Below are 20,069 nucleotides of genomic sequence, written 5' to 3'. Positions count from 1 at the left end.
TGTTTGCTAGTATCAATCACCCTCGGTGGCCATCTTGAGCGGGGCTAATGCCAAACATTAGTCAGTTGTAGATTTACACCATAAGGATTTGCAAAGAGTTTCAATAAAATCTATTCAGTTGTTATTTTGACATTTTGATAACAGACAAAATAATTAACACACAGGTGAAAACATTAAGGCCAGCCCTCTGTCTTTGTATGGTGGATGATAATTACTGCTAACATGCTGCCAATTTTGGTTGAGTGAACAGAAAAAACTACTTATAACTAGGGCTGGGCGATATGGACTAAAACGTATATCTCAATATCTTTTAGCTGAAGTCCGATATACGATACATATCGACATATCTCGATATTTTTCCTCCTGTGAAATATTTACAAGTTAACTTACTTCAAGCTGCCTTGAGAAATTATAAACATACTGTAAATCAGTAGATTAAATGCATAACAATATATTGATTCTTGTCAACCTTTGACCTTAGTGCCTATTCTCTACCAGTCTGAGTTTGAGTAACACTGTTACAGCTGTCAGCTAACACACACACACACACACACACACACACACACACACACACACACACACACACACACACACACACACACACACACACACACACACACACACATTTGAGAGCTAGAGGTGTATCAAATGTCCCACAGGCACTTTTTAATTATATATTTACAATTAATGTAAAATTATTTAATTGTCATCTAGAGGTGGCCCATATCGTATATTTCTTGTCCAGAGGAGAAAAAAAATCTATCATGTTAAGCTAAATTTATGATATAATTGCATCTACTGAAGATCACATGGATCACGCACCGTGGAGTTATCAGTTATCAGGGCAAACATGGCTGGACTCTAACAGTATTGGCTCAAATCAGCAATTATACTGTAATGACTCAGCCTCTCTGGTTGCTCATTTATCAGTATTATTTTCGGGCTACTGTCGCCGTAACCCACGCCTTACAAACTCTTAACTCTTTCAACAGAATCGCTCATAAGAGAGTATTTACTAGCATAGCAAACCAGAGCGGAAAAAAACGGAACCGGCACAACATTTCTCACCCGTTGAGCTCACCTTCAAAATAAAACGTTGACCCTATAGTTTACTATTCAAACCCTTACAACATGTTTGAGGTAATTTGGCCACTCTGGCTATCCGTAGATGTTTTCTGATTACACAGCGGAGGGAGGGGTTTGGCTTGTCCCTCCGCACAAGCAGGATGGAAAACAGAACTCCACTGGAGTTGAACGTCCCCAAATAATTAGAAACCAGAATGCCAAATGCAAAGTTTAGAGCAGCACATTTACCCAGAGGCTCTCAGATTGAGCAAACTTGTGAGAATACATGTAATGACCACTTAGAGACGGAGCAACATGTCGCTAGCATAGCGGCTAATTGCTAGTATAGCAGTTTGACCAGTTTTATCGATATAAAGATATAAAGTCATCTTATATCTTGTTTGAAAATTATACCGATATTTTAAAAATATCGATATATAGCCCCAGCCCTACTTATAACTTAATGAAACAGTTTAAATTTAAATGTGAGCCCTGTTGGAGTCTTCTGTTCGTTCTATCGACACATAAAATGTGAAATAGAGCTTATGAACAGTGGGCTCACCCTTCTCTTTTGTGGCTCATGTACTGGCCGTTGGTGGAGGCGTGCTGGTTAATGACTGGGTTCTTTGGCGTCGCCGGGGAGGACAGGTCCAGGCCCCGGTGGCCATTGTTGCTGCTGCTGTTGTTGCTATTGTGCTCCTCCTTCACGTGCGTGTTCGTCACCTCCTTCCACAGTTGTTGCAGCTCTGCTGGAATCATGCCTGAGACAAACAAATTGGATAATTAAATCAATTAACAGCTAATCCAACTGTCTTCTTCATCACCTAATTAAATCAAAACGTCTGTAAACAAAGCTGAGTATTAATTAGACAACACTCCACTACAGAGATCTCTACCCCCGACTCTCCCCCTCCCACTCGTTCCTGTGATCTGAAGCATGTTTGTACACACGGATCCCTGGCATTCATGCTAATTTCATGCCCACAGTAAACAATTAACATCCAGACAAGGCATGAAATCAGAATAATCACCATCGCTTTCTCCCGACAACTCAGCTGAGCAGAACGCACACAACCAAAAGTTTACAATGGCGGCAGTAGAAAACATCCCACCCTCGTCTCCTTGAGAAACAGGACCCCAGGGTAATATTCTCCAAAGCGCATTAATGTGCACCGCCTCCAATTGACACAGACGACTTAAACCTCATTTAACGAGTCAAGCACACTGCAGCTCTCATAGGTCTTTGAAAAAAATCCCTTCAAGACATGAGACATTTTTTGAGTGTGTGTGTGTGGTGTGTGTGTGTTTACGCCATAAGTAACAGCCGACACTCGGGCCCAGACTTGGGATTGAGAGGGATAATGCCGTGTTTATGCACCCCACTTTCCCCGTCTGAGAAGCAGAGACTCAGATGGACACACCGGAGATGTCTCCATCTATGGTGTGTCTGTTTTAGAGCCTGAGAGGTCTGCTTTCATGGGACACATATGAGGATAAAAAGATGAAAACTCAAGCTTGAGATTTGGTGCTTTCTGTATTTTCAGAGAAAACGAAGCGCATGTGAAAGCCCGACTTTAGCTGCCTGCTAACCAAACGTAGCATTCATCTGTACGGGGATTCAAACACACCAGAAATTTGAAGGATGGTGAGATAGAAAAACTGGAAAAGAACATTTGTTTAGTGTTACAACTAATTAAACACATCCTGAAACTGAGTTCTGGCAAATGAAAGATTATTTGTGTGTGTTTATCTGGTTGGGCTTGTGGACCCCCCCCCCCACCACCAGCACCATAGATCCCAGTAGAGTTCCTTTCAAGCACCAGATTCTAATCCACTCTGTGCAAAATGCTTAGTCCTAATTTATTCCTGTTGAGGAAAATAACTGTGAGGTGAAGATCTCAATACGATCAGCAAAAATATTTCTAATTTGATAAGCTACTAAAGATTTTAATTATGCTGGTAATAGAGAACATTGGCCTAATGAGGCGGAGGACTCCAGAGAGATGCAGAGGCTAAGAACTGTGAAATGAGTCTGATTGGACTGCTGTAAATTCACACCAGATCGTTTGCATATCAAAGAGCAGGAAATGAATGCAGGACAAATCAATAACCTTTCCACGTTCCAAGGAGCGTCTTTCCTCATTGGGATATCTTCACACGCCGGCTCTGTACTGTCTGCCTGGATTCACCCCCGCTCTCCTCCATGCCTTGATGTGTCCTAATCGAAGCGCACGTCCGTGACAGGCTAAACATGCTTAATGTTGCTGTCTGTGATACAGCATGCTAATCCGATGCTTGTTGATTCCTAGCCGCGTTTTGAACGGTGCTCGTATTGTTTTGCAGGAAGCTTTGAAGCTTTTCTCTTTTCTTCTTCAGACGGTTTGGAAGGAGAAGGTCAATGCAGATGTGAGTGTCCAGCACTCCGACAGCGGCAACAATCGTTTTCCCCCCACTTATTGCTCAGTGACAGTGGGTGATGTATTTTTAGCCAGTTTGCTTGACAGGGCAGCCCACACTGGCTCAATTACCCAGCAGTCCAGGTGACCCCAACCCCTCTGTTTGCTCAGATGAAACCGAGGCGGATTGACTGGTATGATGAGAGGGGTAACGGAGCATGTCTCTTTCTCAATCCGCTCGGGGTTTTATTGCTTTTTGTTTGCACCTCCGCCCTCGCGACTCCACCCTGACCCCTAACCTCTTCAAACCTAGCAACAGCTACGCCTCATGATTCCTCATAAATGACAATAAAATATTATTACACAAATGTCTCGCTGGGGATCACATTTTGTGTCTGGACTGAGTTCCTTTCCATCTGATGACTGCGGGACACGTAATGACATTGATGTGTAAAATCCTTTTCTTAGCTGCTCGGCCTGTCCATCCTTTAAATGCCAGATTGGTTTATCTTTCCTCTTTCCATTTTTCAACACAACTATTCCTCTCATTATGACGGGGAAACACGGACGAGCACTTTAAAAAATGCATGTTGTTGGGACACTTGATTGATCACCGGCCTCACAACTCAATTTTACCTCTGCAGGTAGCTCTGGCACCGAGACAGGCCGAGCTCTTCAACCTTTTCCTGTCCTTGTCCCCGCGTACCCAGGTGACCATGTTCAAGCAAGCAGAAAGTTGATTTAACGTTCATAATGACATCAGTTGCCGGCCATCATCCCCCCAAATAAAAAATGGCCCCCAGTGCTCCGGGCTCTTTAAACCGCGCTGTTACTTTTCACACACGGAGCCGGTACCGTGGGGGGACAGTGACATCGCTATTAGTTTATTGTTCCATCAGACTGGGACCTTTACTGCACCCCTGTTTGTGTTGCCGTAATCACCGGCCTGCTGATACGCACCCCTTAGGTCTGAAATATGTCCTGTCCAAATGCCGCAGGAACTATTACCAGCCGCCCACCGCTGCACGTATCAATCACTGACAGGTCAGCCGCCTCACCCACCGCTGGCCCTGATGTGCCGCTGCTCTGTGAGCACTTCCTGGCTCACCACTTCCTCTGCCTTCACGTTACACACAGATCTGTCTTGTCACTGTCCCACTGGCCTCTCAGACAACTTAAATGATGTTGTACAGCTAGAGGAATTCACTCTCTTTCTGGGTAACCTCCAAGGGTCAGGGTGCATGTGCACACACACACACACACACACACACACCTGAGCAGCGTGAGCTCGAGCAGCCGCTGACTCAACTATCAGGTCAGGAGGACGAAAGGTTTTTCTGTGCTGTTTGGATCGTATTCATATTTATGAGCGCTACATCCTCCCCAAACACATTGTTGTAATTTATAACAGATACCGGCTGGCTGCCTCCAAGACTTTGAACATTAATGTCAAAGGAATTTACAACAAGAGAGACGAATTACACGCCGGCTAGCGTGAGCAATTGTTCTTCATTCAAAGCTGCTATCTAGGAGTTTATACTTGATTAGTGCTATCAATGTTTCTGAAAAGCTCATTTAAACGCATTCCTTCAGCTGTGGCTTCGGCAGAACGATGGCTGTAATTTGTCTTGGCCAGGCTAGCAACAAGGCGAGAGGCTGGTGCAAATCCGAGCTGTAAACAGCAGAACAAACACCCCTGGTTTGATGATTACTTATCTGTTATTGGAGGCCTTTCTGTTGCTTTCATTTTCTCAGCCCATAAAAACTGGACACAGCTGATTGCATGCATTAACAGTGGCCTTTTCCAATAATTGTACTGATATCTACATGTTTTAAATGGGAGGAATAAAATCATCAGCTAAAAAGTCACAGCGATTTACTGCTCCCAAGTTCGAGTCCACGATCAGTGAGACGCAAACGGAGCAGATCGGCTCATCACTTCTGACCAACAGCAAGCTGAATATTGCAGATTAGATCTGAGCACCACGGGGCCCGGCCCGCTGATGCATGAAAGAGTTTAGTGATGTGGAAAGCAGAAAGGTCATCAATAACTTCAAACAGTAGAGCAGAAAATGTGTAGGATAAGAGGACAGAGCAGGGGCCTGGAGCTCTAACCTGAGTGCTGTAACAGCTGTCGGGTTAACTAACCAGGTTTACGTGTCACCACCACAATAAAACACCTACACACGTGATCCCGGAGAGAGTAAACCTGTCGTTTGGTTCGATTACAGACGCAACGGGAGATTTCTTTCACCTTAAAAAGGCTCCAAACAGTTTAAAACTATCTTCATGTTTTGTTTTTCTGTTTAACTCCTGAAGACGTTAGAGGAGCGGCTCGAGTTATTTGTTGTGCTCTGATGACCTAATATGGTACCCGTCGTAGCCCTTTGAAGAGCCTCAGTTTGGAGAAGAATAGATTATATCAGATCTGGTCTCAACAGGGCCGCTATGAAATGGTCTTAAAATCTTTGTCATGCCACAGACGACATATTTAATGATCATTCCTTCAGAATGATCAAGAAACTGAAGGAATGTCTTCAGTCCATTTTCATGTAACCGTTATAGAGGGGAGCCACAGTCAGGGCAATAAAACTAACAACGCCCGTGAGGTTAGAGATGTCTTAAAGAGCAAGTCAACCCCTACCAGAGTCCAACTCCACTTCCGCTTCATGTTTGAAAAATGCAACACATGCTGTTGCCTGGCAGACTGAGAGGGCGGAGCCGCTAACAAATACACACACACTCAGGCTCACGACAGCATTGTGACATCATAATGTACCAGTTTACATCACAGCATACCTCTTAGCCAATAGCGGTGGCAGATTTAAATTAAAATACAGTGCAGTTTTTACCTGACAACGGCACAACACTGCCAGTTTTAGGCAGAATATTTAAATTTTAACTAAGATGCACTGAAGTGCCAAATTATTGACGACACGTGTCTGCATCACGATTAGACACTCGTTTATTTAGTTTATCAGCAAAAAAAAGTTTATTTGGGGGTGACTTGCTCTTTAAGTTGACACTGCTGTCATTATACTAACAGCTCCATTTTCAGACCTGTTAATATTAATATTGTTTCATATTTCAGAACAAGCATGGAGTTGAGGGATAACATGTGTGATTTATGATGTAAACAGAATATTATGAGGATAGAGAACATCTCCTAACTGAGGTGGTTCAGAGAGCTCACAGCCCTTTTCCAGATTTGAACCGTCACAGTGAGTCTTAGAGCGCCTGCAGCTAAACCGCTAACCTGCGGTAAGAAGTAGTAAAAGGACGGTAAAACGAGGCGTCTCGGGGGAATCGGATGCTAATCCTGAATAAACAGGATGTTCTGAGCCTGTTGTGAAATCCATCAAAAGTACCTGGCCTTATCGCTCTTATAATGCTTTACTCACGGGGTGTGCTTGTCAGACACACACACACACACACAACAGCAGCGCCCCACGCCTCTGCCCATAGCAATCATCTGCAGGCGGATGACTGATTTCACAGCCAGTCCAAACAATAACAGCACTGTACAAACTCTGTTTGTGTTTGCGTATTACCCAAGAGCTGCACCCCCAACCCTCCTGTTTTTATCTTGTTATTTCAAAACTGTTTGTTTTAGCTGGGAATGAATGGTCAATGTCATGCTCTTAAACCCTTATGACGGCGTCTTTGTCACAAGGAGGCCACTCCTTCACAAAACATCAGAGGGTAAATAAAGAAATAAACTTCTTGGCCAAACAGAGCGGGCTGCCTTTCCAGTAACAGGCGGCGTCACAAAGACAAGTTCACCGGCAGTTTAGCAACAATAGATACAGTCTCCTTCCAGGCTAGAGGAGAATGCTGCTGGGATGTCAGCCACACACACACACACACACACACACACGGTTTTGTAGAGTATCTAACATGCAGTAGAGTAAATTAGCTGCTAGCTAACTAAAGCTTCGCTGTGTCCCGAGTCCCTGAAACACAGACAGCTTGTGACTACACACAGAAGTCATGCATTGTTCTCTTTGTTGAGCAAATTTCCACAGAAAGGAAGCACCAGTGGCGGCTCGTCCACCTGCGCGTCACCAGTGGCGGCTCGTCCACCTGCGCGTCACAGACTCGCTACAGAGCGGAACGTTGTGTTTCAGCTAAGTGTTTAAAGCTGTATAACGAATGCTGTTTGGTTTTTCTTAACTCATTCACTGCCAATGACGACTAAAGTGAGAGAACAAACATCTCAGCCCTAAAGCCGATCTTCATCCGCATACGTCACAGATCACATGATCAGGAAGCAACACATCCATGTGTTTGGAGATCGTTTTGGGCCGTTCCTGTAAAAAAAGTGAGGCGCAAACCAGAAATGCGTCTGCCGATCACAATTCGATAACGGATTATGAAAGAACGGATAACGCTCGAAACACGCGGATTCTTCCTGATGTAAGAGGTGAGTCTCCTCTTTGTTTTGGTTGTTTTGGCATCGACATCATGCTAGCGCGCAACGTTCTGTGACTCTTAAAAAAACAGTAAAAACGGTGAGAGACGCTGGCAGCGAATGAGTTAAGCTGCATAGTTTCAGTCAGAAGATCAGCAGAAAATCTAATGTACAGATTTTTATTTTATATCTTTAAATGGCGCAGATTAAAGTCTTTACAGACCTCTAGAGTCGCTTTTGTCATGAAGGCAGAAGTCATGTTCTACCCAGCAGCAGAGCAAATCTTCGGTGACACAAACAGAATTAGAATAAAGGAAACTTAAATCTCTGGTTCACTGGTTCAGGCTCCTGATAAACAACTGATCTCCAGAAAATTATAGGTAGCAGCTCATTTCACTGTCAAAGAAAAGATAACACACACATGGCGTGGACATCGGAACGAGCCCCCGCGCTGAGAGAACAAACATCTCAGCTCTGAAGCCGATCTTCGTCCGCGTACGTCACACGTCACGTGATCAGGAAGCAGAAAATCCATGTGTTAGGAGATCGTTTTGGGCCGCTGCTGTAAAAAAAAGTGAGGCGCGAACCGGAAAAGCTTCTGCCGATCACAATTCAACAATGGATTATGAAAGAACGGATAACGCTCGATACACGCGGATTCTTCCTGATGTAAGAGGTGAGTCTCCGCTTTGTTTTGGTTGTTTCGGCGTCGACATCATCCTAGCGCGCAACGTTCTGTGACTCTTAAAAACACAGTAAAAACGGCGAGAAACGCTGGCAGCGAACGAGTTAAAGGAGACCACTGAGTCCACTGATCTCAGGCTCAGGGGGAGAGAGTTCCAGAGTCTGGGGGCCACAGCAGCAAATGATCTGTCACCTTTGGTCTTTAGCCTGGTGCTGCACAACCAGTAGGCCTTGGTCACTGGACCTCAGGGATCTTAATACAAGGTATTAAAAGCAGCAGTGATAAAATGTGTCACACGACTTAGCCAGGGCTTTTCAGAGGCTGAAACGTGTCGAGCCCTGCTCGAGGGGAGTTATGGATGTGAGTTCTGCAGGCCGGTGCGAGGTACTGACCCTGAGTGAGGGAGTGCAGCGGCAGGCCGGCCTGTCCTGGCTGGATGGTGAGAAGCCCTTGTCTCTGAAGGTTGAGCAGGTGTTGCTGCTGGACCTGCTGTACCTGCTGGACCTGAAGCTGGAAGGCCAACTGCTGGGCTGAAACCTGCTGCTGGTGATGCACGCACACACACACACGCACACACACGCACACGCACACACACACACACACACACGCACACACACACGCACACACACACACACACACAGCTGAATGTTAGATTTGAAACTACAATCCTGAGCCTTAAAATAAAGGATGTTCTGTTTTGATGCGAATGCACACAGTGAAGCAACGCAACTTCCATGAATTCCACCTTAAGTGAGGGTTTGTGCGAGCCGCCTTAAGACAGGTAGACTGCACGTCTCTGCCTCTCCCTGTTAATTAACACCAGTCGGGAGGTAAACGACAAACAACGAAACAACATAGTTAATCATTCATAATAAGAGCCACAGGAATTTAATTACAGCCATTCATAATTCAGCAAACAACGTGTGACTGAATCAAAGTGCTTAATAACCACCCTAGAAAGTCCCAACTCTCCTAGGCATGGCGCTGAGCTCGGGGATGCACGACCCCCCCCCCCCCCCCCCCCCCCAGCCAGCGCTGCAAGCTGTGTTCAATCACACGCCGGAGAGATCGCCGCTCGCTGCGGCTCGCTGCGCTACAGCTGTTTCACTAAATCTGGCGTGTCATCCCCAACACTTTGGGTTGGGGGGGGGCTGTTTTGCTCCAAAACGCTTTCATGGTTTAAAAATGTGATTTGAAAAGAGAGAGGAGGGGAATGAAAAAGGCAAGATAGAATAATAAATAGAAGGAAATTATCTAATATCCCCAATGTCCTGTGTGTGAAAACAAATGAGATCGTGTTTAGATAACGGGGGCACCGAGGGGAGAGATGGATGACCCTTTCACCTGCTCATCAGTCCCACAATGACACTTAAAAGAGCAGAAAAAGATTCGGCGTTTTCTGACTGATGAAGACAAAACAAGGCTGGCGGAGCCTCAACAGGATGCTGGCTGTGTTTATGAGTACACAAGGCCAGTTGTCAGGCTGGAGGAGGAGAGGACGGGGCACTAAAAGCATTGCAGGGGCTGCCAAGTGTGCACCGCGCCCTTTTACCAAACACAGGATACACCACTTTGTTTACTTCTCACAATCGAGGGCATTCAAAAAAGGTCTGGGTGCAGCGTGGCAGTCAGGTCACTCGCTGGCGGTCCTGAAGCAGTCAGATAAAATGGGTCCTCCCCCCCTCTGCTAACCCCTGTTTGGCATGTCAAAAGGCTCCAGCGGCGCTCCTCTCCCTTCCTCTACCTCCCTTCTCACCCACACTCAGCCTTCTGCTCCTGCGCCGACTAAAAATAAAGCTCTGGGCAGAGCGGCTCCATTACAGCTCATCTCATCGGATCAATCGGGGGAGGGCGGCCGAGGGTCAGCGCCGAACCGTGGCTGGATTCATTCCGGATTTGTTGTGAGACGCAGCTCCAAACAAGGAGGGAGAAGGGTTTGAAGGTGGCCTGGGATCCTCTGATCTCTCCTGTCTCTGGAAGCTGGTTGCTTCTTTTCTACTTGGCGTGGCTGTGAGAGAAGTTTCTCGTGTCTTTAGTAGTTCTTTGTTCCCCAGCTCCTCCCTGACAGCCTCAGATAAAGATAATGGTGCTACGGGGGCGGGAGATCACAAGGAACAATGTCTTTCATCAAAACGCTAAATAAATAGAGGGTGGCTTTTCAGAAAAAAAAGAAAAGTAAAGAAGAAAGAAACCCCGGCACTGCTACATGAATTTAACCCTCTCCCCTTCGCGGCTTTCCCCCTCGTCGTTCCGTCAGCTGACAGCGGCTCCTGTGCGCTCCCAGCATGCACACGCATTAACCCCCCCCCCCCCAGACCCAATAGACCAAATAAGAGGTTAACAAGAAGTGGCACAAGGGAGAGAAAAATACAGCTCCTGACAGATGATGAGAGTGGCAGTGGCAGGCCTTTATTGTCGAGCTTCACATATAAAGTTAAAGATCTTTGAAAAACTAAATTTTGATGTCTTTAAAATAAAAGAGGCACAAAGCAACAACAGGGGGTTATTGTCTGGCAGCCACAGGGGAGTCGCTGCATCATTCTTATTCTGTCTTTTGATGGCTGCTGGAAAGTGAAAAGGAGAGCGCGCGACGGGGAGAGAGAGAGAGAGAGAGAACTGCAGCAGAAGGGGAGAGCCTCTTGAGGCTGCATCTACTTCCTGTGATCATACATAATGTGCTTAAAAAGTACCTTTTCTGCCTCTTTTATTCTCATGCAACTGATCAATGCCCCCCCGCCCCCACCCCGTCTGCATCAGATGCGACTCGGTGACAGGCCCTATCTGAGGCAGAGGAGCTCTGCTGTCACGTTGATTTATGGGAGCATCACGCCACAACTTGTCCAAGCTGAAGCCCGCGCTTCATTAATTAGGGAGCTCTAACTTTGAAGTTGTGCGTTTGGACCGTGTGCGTGAGCGGAGGGGCGCGTGCGCCTGCTTTTAACGTTCAGCTTAATTTCCCCGTGCCCTTCTTTACTCTCCAAACATGGAACTCAACGGGGACGGGAGCAAAAAAAAATCCACAGCGAGTCTTTGAACTTGTCCTGGCCGTGCAGTAGCGATTTGCTTTGTCCGCAGCGACGCCTGTATCCGCCCGTCATTAACACGCATTAAGCCGCCGCCTATGAGCGAGCCCCGCTGTGCTGCGGGGAGCCGAGCAGGAAAAATCAAGACGGAAAGAGAGGCGGGCAACAAAGCTGGGAGTGCTCTCTGCGCTGATATCTCACAATTACACGCCTCGGTTTCCTCTGCTACTTCCATGTTAATCACCAAGAAAAGCCTCTCAGACTCGTGCGCCGGTGTCTTTGCCGCCTCCTCTCCGACGTTCTGCTCTTCATTACCAAAAACACATCACGCGGTAAACATGGCAGAAACATTACGGTCTTCTTTATAGAGTGGTATCAGTCAGTAGCTAACATTTAGCCAGCAGGTCTGACATGCTAATCAGAAACACGAGTGCACTTGATCACCCCCTCACCATCCCACCCCACCCCAGCCCGTGCTTTAACCACAGCCTGAAAGCAGATGGAGCTGAGGGAGGGAGCGCGCCGAGTCTGGCCGACGTTGGCGGTGGGAGTGATGTCAGCCTACCTCTTTACTCTGCTTGCTGCCTGCATGCTGCTGCTGCTGCTGGAGGAGCTGGAGGTGGAGCGTTTCCTGCTGCTTCTTGTAGAACTCTTGAAGTTGCTGCTGCAGAAGAGACAAGAAGGTGACAAATGAGTTGGGAGTTTGACAGTGGCAGATCCTCGGCAGCCATGTGTGTGGGAACTTCTCCGAGGCTTAGAAACCTCAGAACGGCAGTTCAAAGTACTTTCATCCCGGAGGATTTGCAGAGCGTTTGAAACGTGATATTCACCTCTGGAAAAAGCGTAAGCGCGCTGACGGCGCGACTGCTGCACGTTACCTGCTGTAACATGAGGGCCTGCTGCTGCTGGAGGAGAACCTGGAGCTGCTGAGGGCTCAGGACCTGCTGCTGGAGGATCTGCTGCATTTGCTGTGGAGTTATCACCTGCGGTGTCATCATAGCCACTGACACTGGAACCTGGTCCAAACACAGGTTTCGCAGCGTTAGGCAGACACCGTCAAGATTTATTAACAGAAACAAAACTTTAGTTTTCTGAAAGCTTAAACGTTGTAAAAAATAAGTTTAGTAAATTAAATTCATCAGGAGTAAACAATATAATCTCTAATTCTATTAACTAAACAGTAAACACACAGAGAGACACAGAACTGAGAGAAAATATGCAAATCAGACTGAACTAGAAACAATTTCCGCCATTAGAGCAGATTTTACATGAATGTTGTGAAATTGTTCTTCTCACTATTTAGTCTCTCAGAATGATCCGACGCATCAGGAACCAGACGCCTGCAACGACCGCTCGCACAGACGCGAGGAGAGGAAAACTCCTGCTAAACATTTTGGAAACGCTCTTGAGAGTCTCCCAGTGAGACTCCGGCTGAGGCGACTGGATCCCCTCTACGAGACCCAGACCAGTGGATGAACCGGAAACACCTAAACCTCCAGACTCGCTGCTAACGTCCCTCCCATCCTGTTGTTGGTATGGAACGTGTCAAACCTGAGGACATGGCTACACGTAGGTCCTGTAAGAACATCTCATTAGAGATGCTGTCAGCAGCGATCTGCTGTTGTGAGGATCTAGAGAGAGCCCGAGGAGGAGGAGTCAGGCTGAAGAACACACAGGCCTCTAACTAACTCTCGCAGAAAGGTGTGAGTGCACGGCTCCTCCGAACGACTGATTTGTGGTGACACTGAGAGGGGCCCGTAGTTGTCAGTGTGCTTTAATTGCTCCGGCGACGCGCGGGAGTCGCTGCGTCTGGATGCTGCCACTAAAAGCTGCTTTCCTCGGCGTTTGTGTGACAAACTGCAACTTTTAGACGCTGCTGGTTACTTGTTGTGTCAATGAATCTGTGCAGTAACAAAAACACACATCAGAGAGGACATAAATGAGTATAAAGTGTGTGTGTGTGTGGGCTGTCACACGCTGATAGAGGAGACATAACGTGACAGCTCATCTTCAACAACTATACGACCATTTCAGAGCTAATGACAGCATTTGAGTTTTTCATGCATTTCTGAATGTAATTTAGCGGTTTAAGACACCCCCCCCCACACACACACACACACACAGACACACACCCGCACACACACACACACACACACACACACACACACACACACACACACACACACACACACACACACACACCCTTCATGCACATAACCTTAGTCATTTTTCCGCTGCAGCATTAAACAAAATCAAAGCTCGGCTGTAACGAGCAGCTCGTAGTGAACGGGCAGGACTACCGAGCAGGACGGAGCAGCTTTGATGCTCTCCTTTAACTTCACTTTCAACCACAGGAGAACGAAGGAGGCTCAGGACTCAGGACCGGCTCCACGTTTCTCATTTCCAGCACCAAGGGGAAGGGGCGCGGGGAGCAGAACGCAATACTAATTACCTCTTGTGTTAATACGCGGCTCATCTTTGCTTTTGCACTGACGCGTCCTGTCGTTTGCAAAGCCCCGGCCTCCCGTCCCCATCTCTAAAGGCTCTTAAAAATGATTTTATTTGACAGGAATCACTAATTTTGATGAACTATTCTGAAGGTCGTCCTTGTGCTGGCGCATATAGTCCACATCTAAACATACCGTGCACAGAGAAGATAAATAATACCTGTGGGAGTCCTTTAGTGCACGTTTGAATCCACGGCGTCTATTTTCTGCTGCCCTGTAAATGCTCTGCATTCGTCTCACTTTGCAGCTTACGATCTCTGTTTTTACCACACAGCGCAGGAGAGCAAACTTTTATTTAACACGCTGGTTTAGATCCTAACAGAGGATCAATAGGTTAGACTTTTTCACTAGACGATGCATCCCATCAGGGTTTTACACGGTGTCCAGTCAGGAGCATCTGGCGCTCTGTAACTACAGCAAGAGCCTATTACAGACCCTCCTTTTATTACCCATTACTACTGAGGTCATTAGCTGCAAGAGGGATTGTGTGCTTCTTCACCTATTGATCAGTGTAACTACTACATTTAATCCTGGGCAGGAGGAGTGAAAATCTGACTAAAACAGGCTCCTGTTGAGTGGAGGGGCGGGAGGAGCACCGTAACTGAAAAATATTACTCGGCCGCCGTATCGCACTAATTTAACGCTAACACAGGACCGCCTGTCGCCATTTAGAGCACTCCCGTATGATGCCCCGCCGTATCTCCTGGATAACATCCTGACTCCAGACGATCCACAGGAATACATCACCATCTAAAAATAGTCTGAAACGGGACTCGGAGCGGGCTAATAACTGGAGGGATCCACTAAGCTCAGCTCTAATTTGCTCTCCTGATGTGAGGGTGTGAAAAAGAGGACATTGTGAGGATGCCAGAAATAGCTGACGTTTATGAATTTCATGAAGGTGTGGTGCTCTCCAGGTGCCTTCGCGTACATAAACATCCAAACCTGGAACGTTCTCACACAGCTGCAGCGTGACTGCAGGCAAAATCCTGTACCAGCACAGGCCTGCTGGCCGAACACACACACACACACACACACACACACACACACACACACACACACACACACACACACACACACACACTAAACTGTAGCATGTCAGAAGTCACAGCCCGTACCGTGCTGCAGACATGGAGCTAAATCATTTTATACTCGGATTATTAAATAAATTTAAAACTTTTTTTAATTATTTCTACTTAAAACAACAATAATCCCAGATTAAATCCTTCTGTTTTCTACACCGGCTCCGGATGCGCACTTATCATTTACACACCTGCAGCTTCTACTTGACCCAAAGAAAAAACGCTAAATATTACAGCGGGATTAAGAAAACACACTTTTTCCATCTGAACATGCCAGGAGTCTTTGATTCAGTGTTAACGAAGACGACTCTAGACCATCACAAGTCAGAATCCTGGTGCAAAGCGAGTGACGACGAGTCGCGGTGCTCGCAGCTGGACGGTTAGGAGGAAGACACGGGGAGGTGAATCTCACCCCTTCACAGGCTGGAGAGATGCAGCAGGGCTGACGGAGGAAAAAAGAATAAAGGGAATTATCAAATTTTCATTTCTGCTCCCTGGGGTAGTGTTGTTTTTTTGGGGGGGGGCATCAAATGGAATGAAGAAGTAAAAAGAAAGAAAAAAAAGCCCAGGAGAAATCACCGCTCCTGGTCCGTTTGATGCTTTTTATTTCACCTTGGCCTACCAGGGCGCAAGGAAACCACTTCCCATCCCGACTATGATCTCCTGCATGAAAACGCTGCAGAAATGATGATTTCACGGGAGCCATTGTATTTAAGTGATGTGTGAACATAATTAGGCGCTCATGAGACCGGAAGGACTAATTCCACGTTATCCATTCAGGTTGATTGAAATCTCTCAAGTGGAGAGCATTTTCCTCCCTCGGAAAAACGAAGCCATGTATTCACGTTAACAGCTTTTACATCTAATAATAACAGAAATATTAACATGTTTCCAAACAGGATCATTAAAATGATCCATCCATTTACAGCCTTTAATCCCACACTTCTTCAAGCTGCTGTAATTCCGTTCTGATCATCCACAATCAAGCTGTTTTAAAAATATTTACAGCGAACATAAACAGGCTAATCACAGCCACATTTGTAGCTCACACACCAGACTCTGGATTTGGAGTGCATGCAGGCAAATTATCTGCCGCAACTGTAAAAACAAAAGTTAAAATTACATTTTAATTAAGTCGTGGATTACAAACAAACAGGTTTTTGCCGGAGCGCGACCCCGAGTCGGGTTTAAACTAACAAACGTAACAGAGATGCGAGCGACGCGCTCACCCCAACGATAACAGCTGAGCTCAGACCTGGACGCTGTTTCCCACAGCGGAGGCAGCCGGCGCTGCAGGTGAGCACTGCTGAGGGACAGCACACACACTCACGCACACACACACGCACGAAAACACACATGCACATACATACACACACGCACACACACACATGCACGAAAACACACATGCATATACACACACACACTCACACACACACACACACACACACACACACACGAAAACACACATGCATATACACACACTCACGCACACACACATGCACGAAAACACACATGCACATACACACACACACGCACACACACACGAAAACACACATGCATATACACACACTCACGCACACACACATGCACGAAAACACACATGCACATACACACACACACGCACACACACATGCACGAAAACACACATGCATATACACACACACCTGTACACACATGTACGCACACACGAGATGAAATGCATACAAACACAATACACACAAACACACACATGCATATGCACACACACACACATGCGCTCGCACACACAAACTCACACACATGCAAATACACACGCACACACACACGCGGATACAAACGCACCCACAGCACTCTGACTAACGAGGCTTAAGAGGAGGAAACATTTGTATTTTACTGTAATTAAAGAGAAAACATTCCAGCCATGATATAAAAGTAGCCGTCTTACATCCTTTAGAGAATTTAAAAAGTGACAGAAGCCTTTCTGTCCTGGACCTCCGCTAACGTCTTTCACAGCGAGTTCACAAACGACTGCTCTGCCACACACCGGCGTTCGTTGCCTTCACCTTTTCTGGACGGCGTCTCAGGATCACTGAAGGTGTAATCTGCGTGGCCGCTCACCCGCTGGCAGCGGCATCAGCGTTTTCACAGGCGTCATTTGAGATTTAATTAAGATCACAGCCTCCAAAATCCCCCTTTTAAATGAAACTAGAGGAAAGACAACGGCTGACACGTCCCCAGCCAGATAGTTTCTATTCTCTCCACAACAGAAACACAAAGCTAATCCCTGTTTCCATGACGGCAGACAAGAGGGACACAAGTTCTCTGTTGCTCCTTGACTCTTCTAATGTTTGTGTTATGTGATTCATGTAAACTGCATCGCTAACCTGTCTGTGTCAGCAGCCGGTTTCCATAATCCTCCCTCACTTTCTCAGAGCAACCTGTCCATAACCTGCGCTGTGACTAAGACCGGTGATGGAAACCCCTTTTCCACCACGCCGTGTAATCTCACCGTCATCTCAACATCTCCGCCTTTACAAACACGTGCCATCTGAAGTGTGGAGGCAATCTTGCTGTCTGAAACACACACTCTCACGACCTCTTAATGGAAAAGAGCACGAGTCACTTTCAGGTAAAAACAGGTTCAGGTCGGTGGGACCGACCACTGTATCAGAACCATTCCTGCTGCCCCAGCGTCCCTGCAGAGGACATCCCAGCCAGAGGCTCTGCGGGCTACCCCCCACCCCTCTGTGGGTACACAGCTAATATCTGCTTGCCTATGTCAATGTTTAGAAATGACAGGTGCTGGCAGCCCCTCGCCTAGACAGGCCACTGCACAAATACGGTTCCTGCCTGAAAGGGCTAATGCACTACTAATGAACAATAAATCAGCTTTGATTACAAACTGTCAACCCAATCAGCTCGCACTCCAGCTCTCCCGAACTGCGAGCCTCAGCTGCACAGCTGTACGGCATTACGGCGCACGCCGCCTCGGCTCCGCTCTGCTCCTCTACATCCATCCGACCGGCTGCTGCACCTCTCTTTAATCACTGATGCAAGGAGAAGAAATGTTGCAAACAGATAAATGAACAAGTTTTTGTCACCAACAAAAATACTTTACGCTATTAAACAAAAAGCAAGAAAATTCAGCGCCAAATAAGATAATGTCACCTAAAATACCCCTGTTGTAATTATTATAGACGACACACACAAGCCCACGAAGTCAAACACACACTCGCTCGTCAACAGAGACATTAGCGATGACATCTGGAGTGACAACTTGGTTTGTGTCAAATATAGAGCTGTCCTCGTTATCCCTGACACCAGGAGAGTGAGACTGGTCCAGATGTTAGCCTGAGAGCAGGAAAACCTGACCAGCAGTCTAAAAAAACATACAAACATCACAAAGTCCAAACAAAAATTCAAATACATTTAAATAAATGAGTGGCTTTACTGTGAGAACAGGAGAGCAAACACTGTTTTAAAACGGGGTAAAACGGAGAGGAACCTGCTTCCTGTTTTCTAAGAACTTTTCATAAATCAAACAGCACGAGTACAGCACCAGATCCTGTTGAACTGGTTAGCTCACGTCAGCAAAGTAAATAAAACTAATCAAACAGTGCGAAACAGCCTGAGAAACCTTTATAGAAATGATCAGACACAATGTAAAACAACAGATTAAGAGTCAAAAGACACATTTCTGTCAGCAAGCAGCTCAGTAAACAAGTAAACAACAACAACTAATGAAGTGTTTTGACAGCCAGAGCATCCAGATACGTGACGTGATGAAGTGTAATAATATCTCTTATCGGGTTTTTCTCTAATCAGAGAGGGACAGTAACCCGTCAGAGTCTGAATGACAAAGTAAACCCAGCAGAACTCCTCGCCTTATACAAAAATAACCAATTACAATGAGAGAACATCAGCGACAGGCAGACAATAAACCTCCTTTCCTCCCTTTTCCCTGGTCAAATTAAATTGTCAAGTGTTTTTTTTTCCTCCGTACACAAGAAAGCTGACAAAATCATAGAAATCAATCATATTGACAAACCTGACAAACTCCATTTAGCTGGCAGGGTAAACAGAGTGCCGGGCCACGCGGTGCGGAGTGAAGCAGAGCGGAGAGGCGAGGGGAAGAGAGAGAGAGAGAGAGAGAGAGCGAGCGAGTGAGTGATAGGAGGAGAGAGAGGGAGAGGGAGAGAGAGTGGGAGGCTGAGAGGAGGCTCTGCTGTGCCGTGCTGCCGAGACTCCAACCTTCCTCAGGATACGGACAGATTGCATGCGCGAGGTTGCTCCCCGGCTGACAAGATACAAAACTATCCAATCAACCACGCCCTTCTCCACCAATCACAACCAGCCGTCTAAACATAATCAATTCAAACGGGGCCACACAAAAGGGAACTGCTGGGCTGCAGGTGAAACCGAGCCTTTGTGAGGGGCCCCTTTAACAAAAAAAAAAAAAAAAAAAGGGGGGGGGGGGGGGGTTCAGTTGCCGGCTGTTAACCCTTTGACCCATGCCGGGACTCTGGCCGTGCCACTCAAACAATAGAAGTTCAAAGAAAAAAGGCTTTTAATTAAACAACAGATGAGTTAACACAAAAAGACAGAAGTGTTCCCACCATCAGCCTTGTTTTTGCTGCTGTTTACGCCGCCGCCACTACATTTTAATGCTGGAAAAAAACAACAACACTTTGTTTTCCAAGACACGCTGGGTCTTTATAATAAATAAAGAGTTTATAGGAACAGTGTGTTTTGCCTAGTGTTTACTCCGGAGGTGATGTTTACACAGAAAGCGCTACGATCTGCAGCTAACTTCCTGTTGAGAGCATCCAGTCAGAAAAAGACCCACAGCAGTTTTTACCCTGCACCGTGCCTTCAGGAGAGCTTCAACCTCTTCTGTTAACCGCGAGCATTACACCAGCTA

General features: G+C 46.4%; 1 protein-coding gene across 28 annotated transcripts in view; it reads right to left on the bottom strand.

Moving 5' to 3' along the window:
* foxp1b (forkhead box P1b) overlaps window positions 1-20,069 on the bottom strand; it is a 243,519-nt gene that overhangs the window by 26,150 nt on the left and 197,300 nt on the right. For 15 of the 28 annotated variants that reach the window (XM_054748493.2, XM_070549198.1, XM_054748515.2 and 12 more), the window contains 4 exons: window positions 12,411-12,596; window positions 12,146-12,244; window positions 8,950-9,100; window positions 1,628-1,826 (listed from right to left, as the gene is read on the bottom strand). In XM_054748493.2, coding sequence (XP_054604468.2) covers window positions 1,628-1,826; window positions 8,950-9,100; window positions 12,146-12,244; window positions 12,411-12,596 — 635 coding nt within the window. Of the gene's footprint in view, window positions 1-1,627; window positions 1,827-8,949; window positions 9,101-12,145; window positions 12,245-12,410; window positions 12,597-15,424; window positions 16,367-16,398; window positions 17,196-19,196; window positions 19,620-20,069 lie in introns of those variants that run through there. The other 13 variants (XM_070549201.1, XM_070549205.1, XM_070549207.1 and 10 more) reach the window with 8 other exon arrangements.

This window comes from Nothobranchius furzeri, chromosome 3 (assembly GCF_043380555.1).
Source record: "Nothobranchius furzeri strain GRZ-AD chromosome 3, NfurGRZ-RIMD1, whole genome shotgun sequence".
Lineage (NCBI taxonomy): Eukaryota > Metazoa > Chordata > Actinopteri > Cyprinodontiformes > Nothobranchiidae > Nothobranchius > Nothobranchius furzeri.
This window is presented reverse-complemented; position numbering and strand designations above follow the sequence as displayed.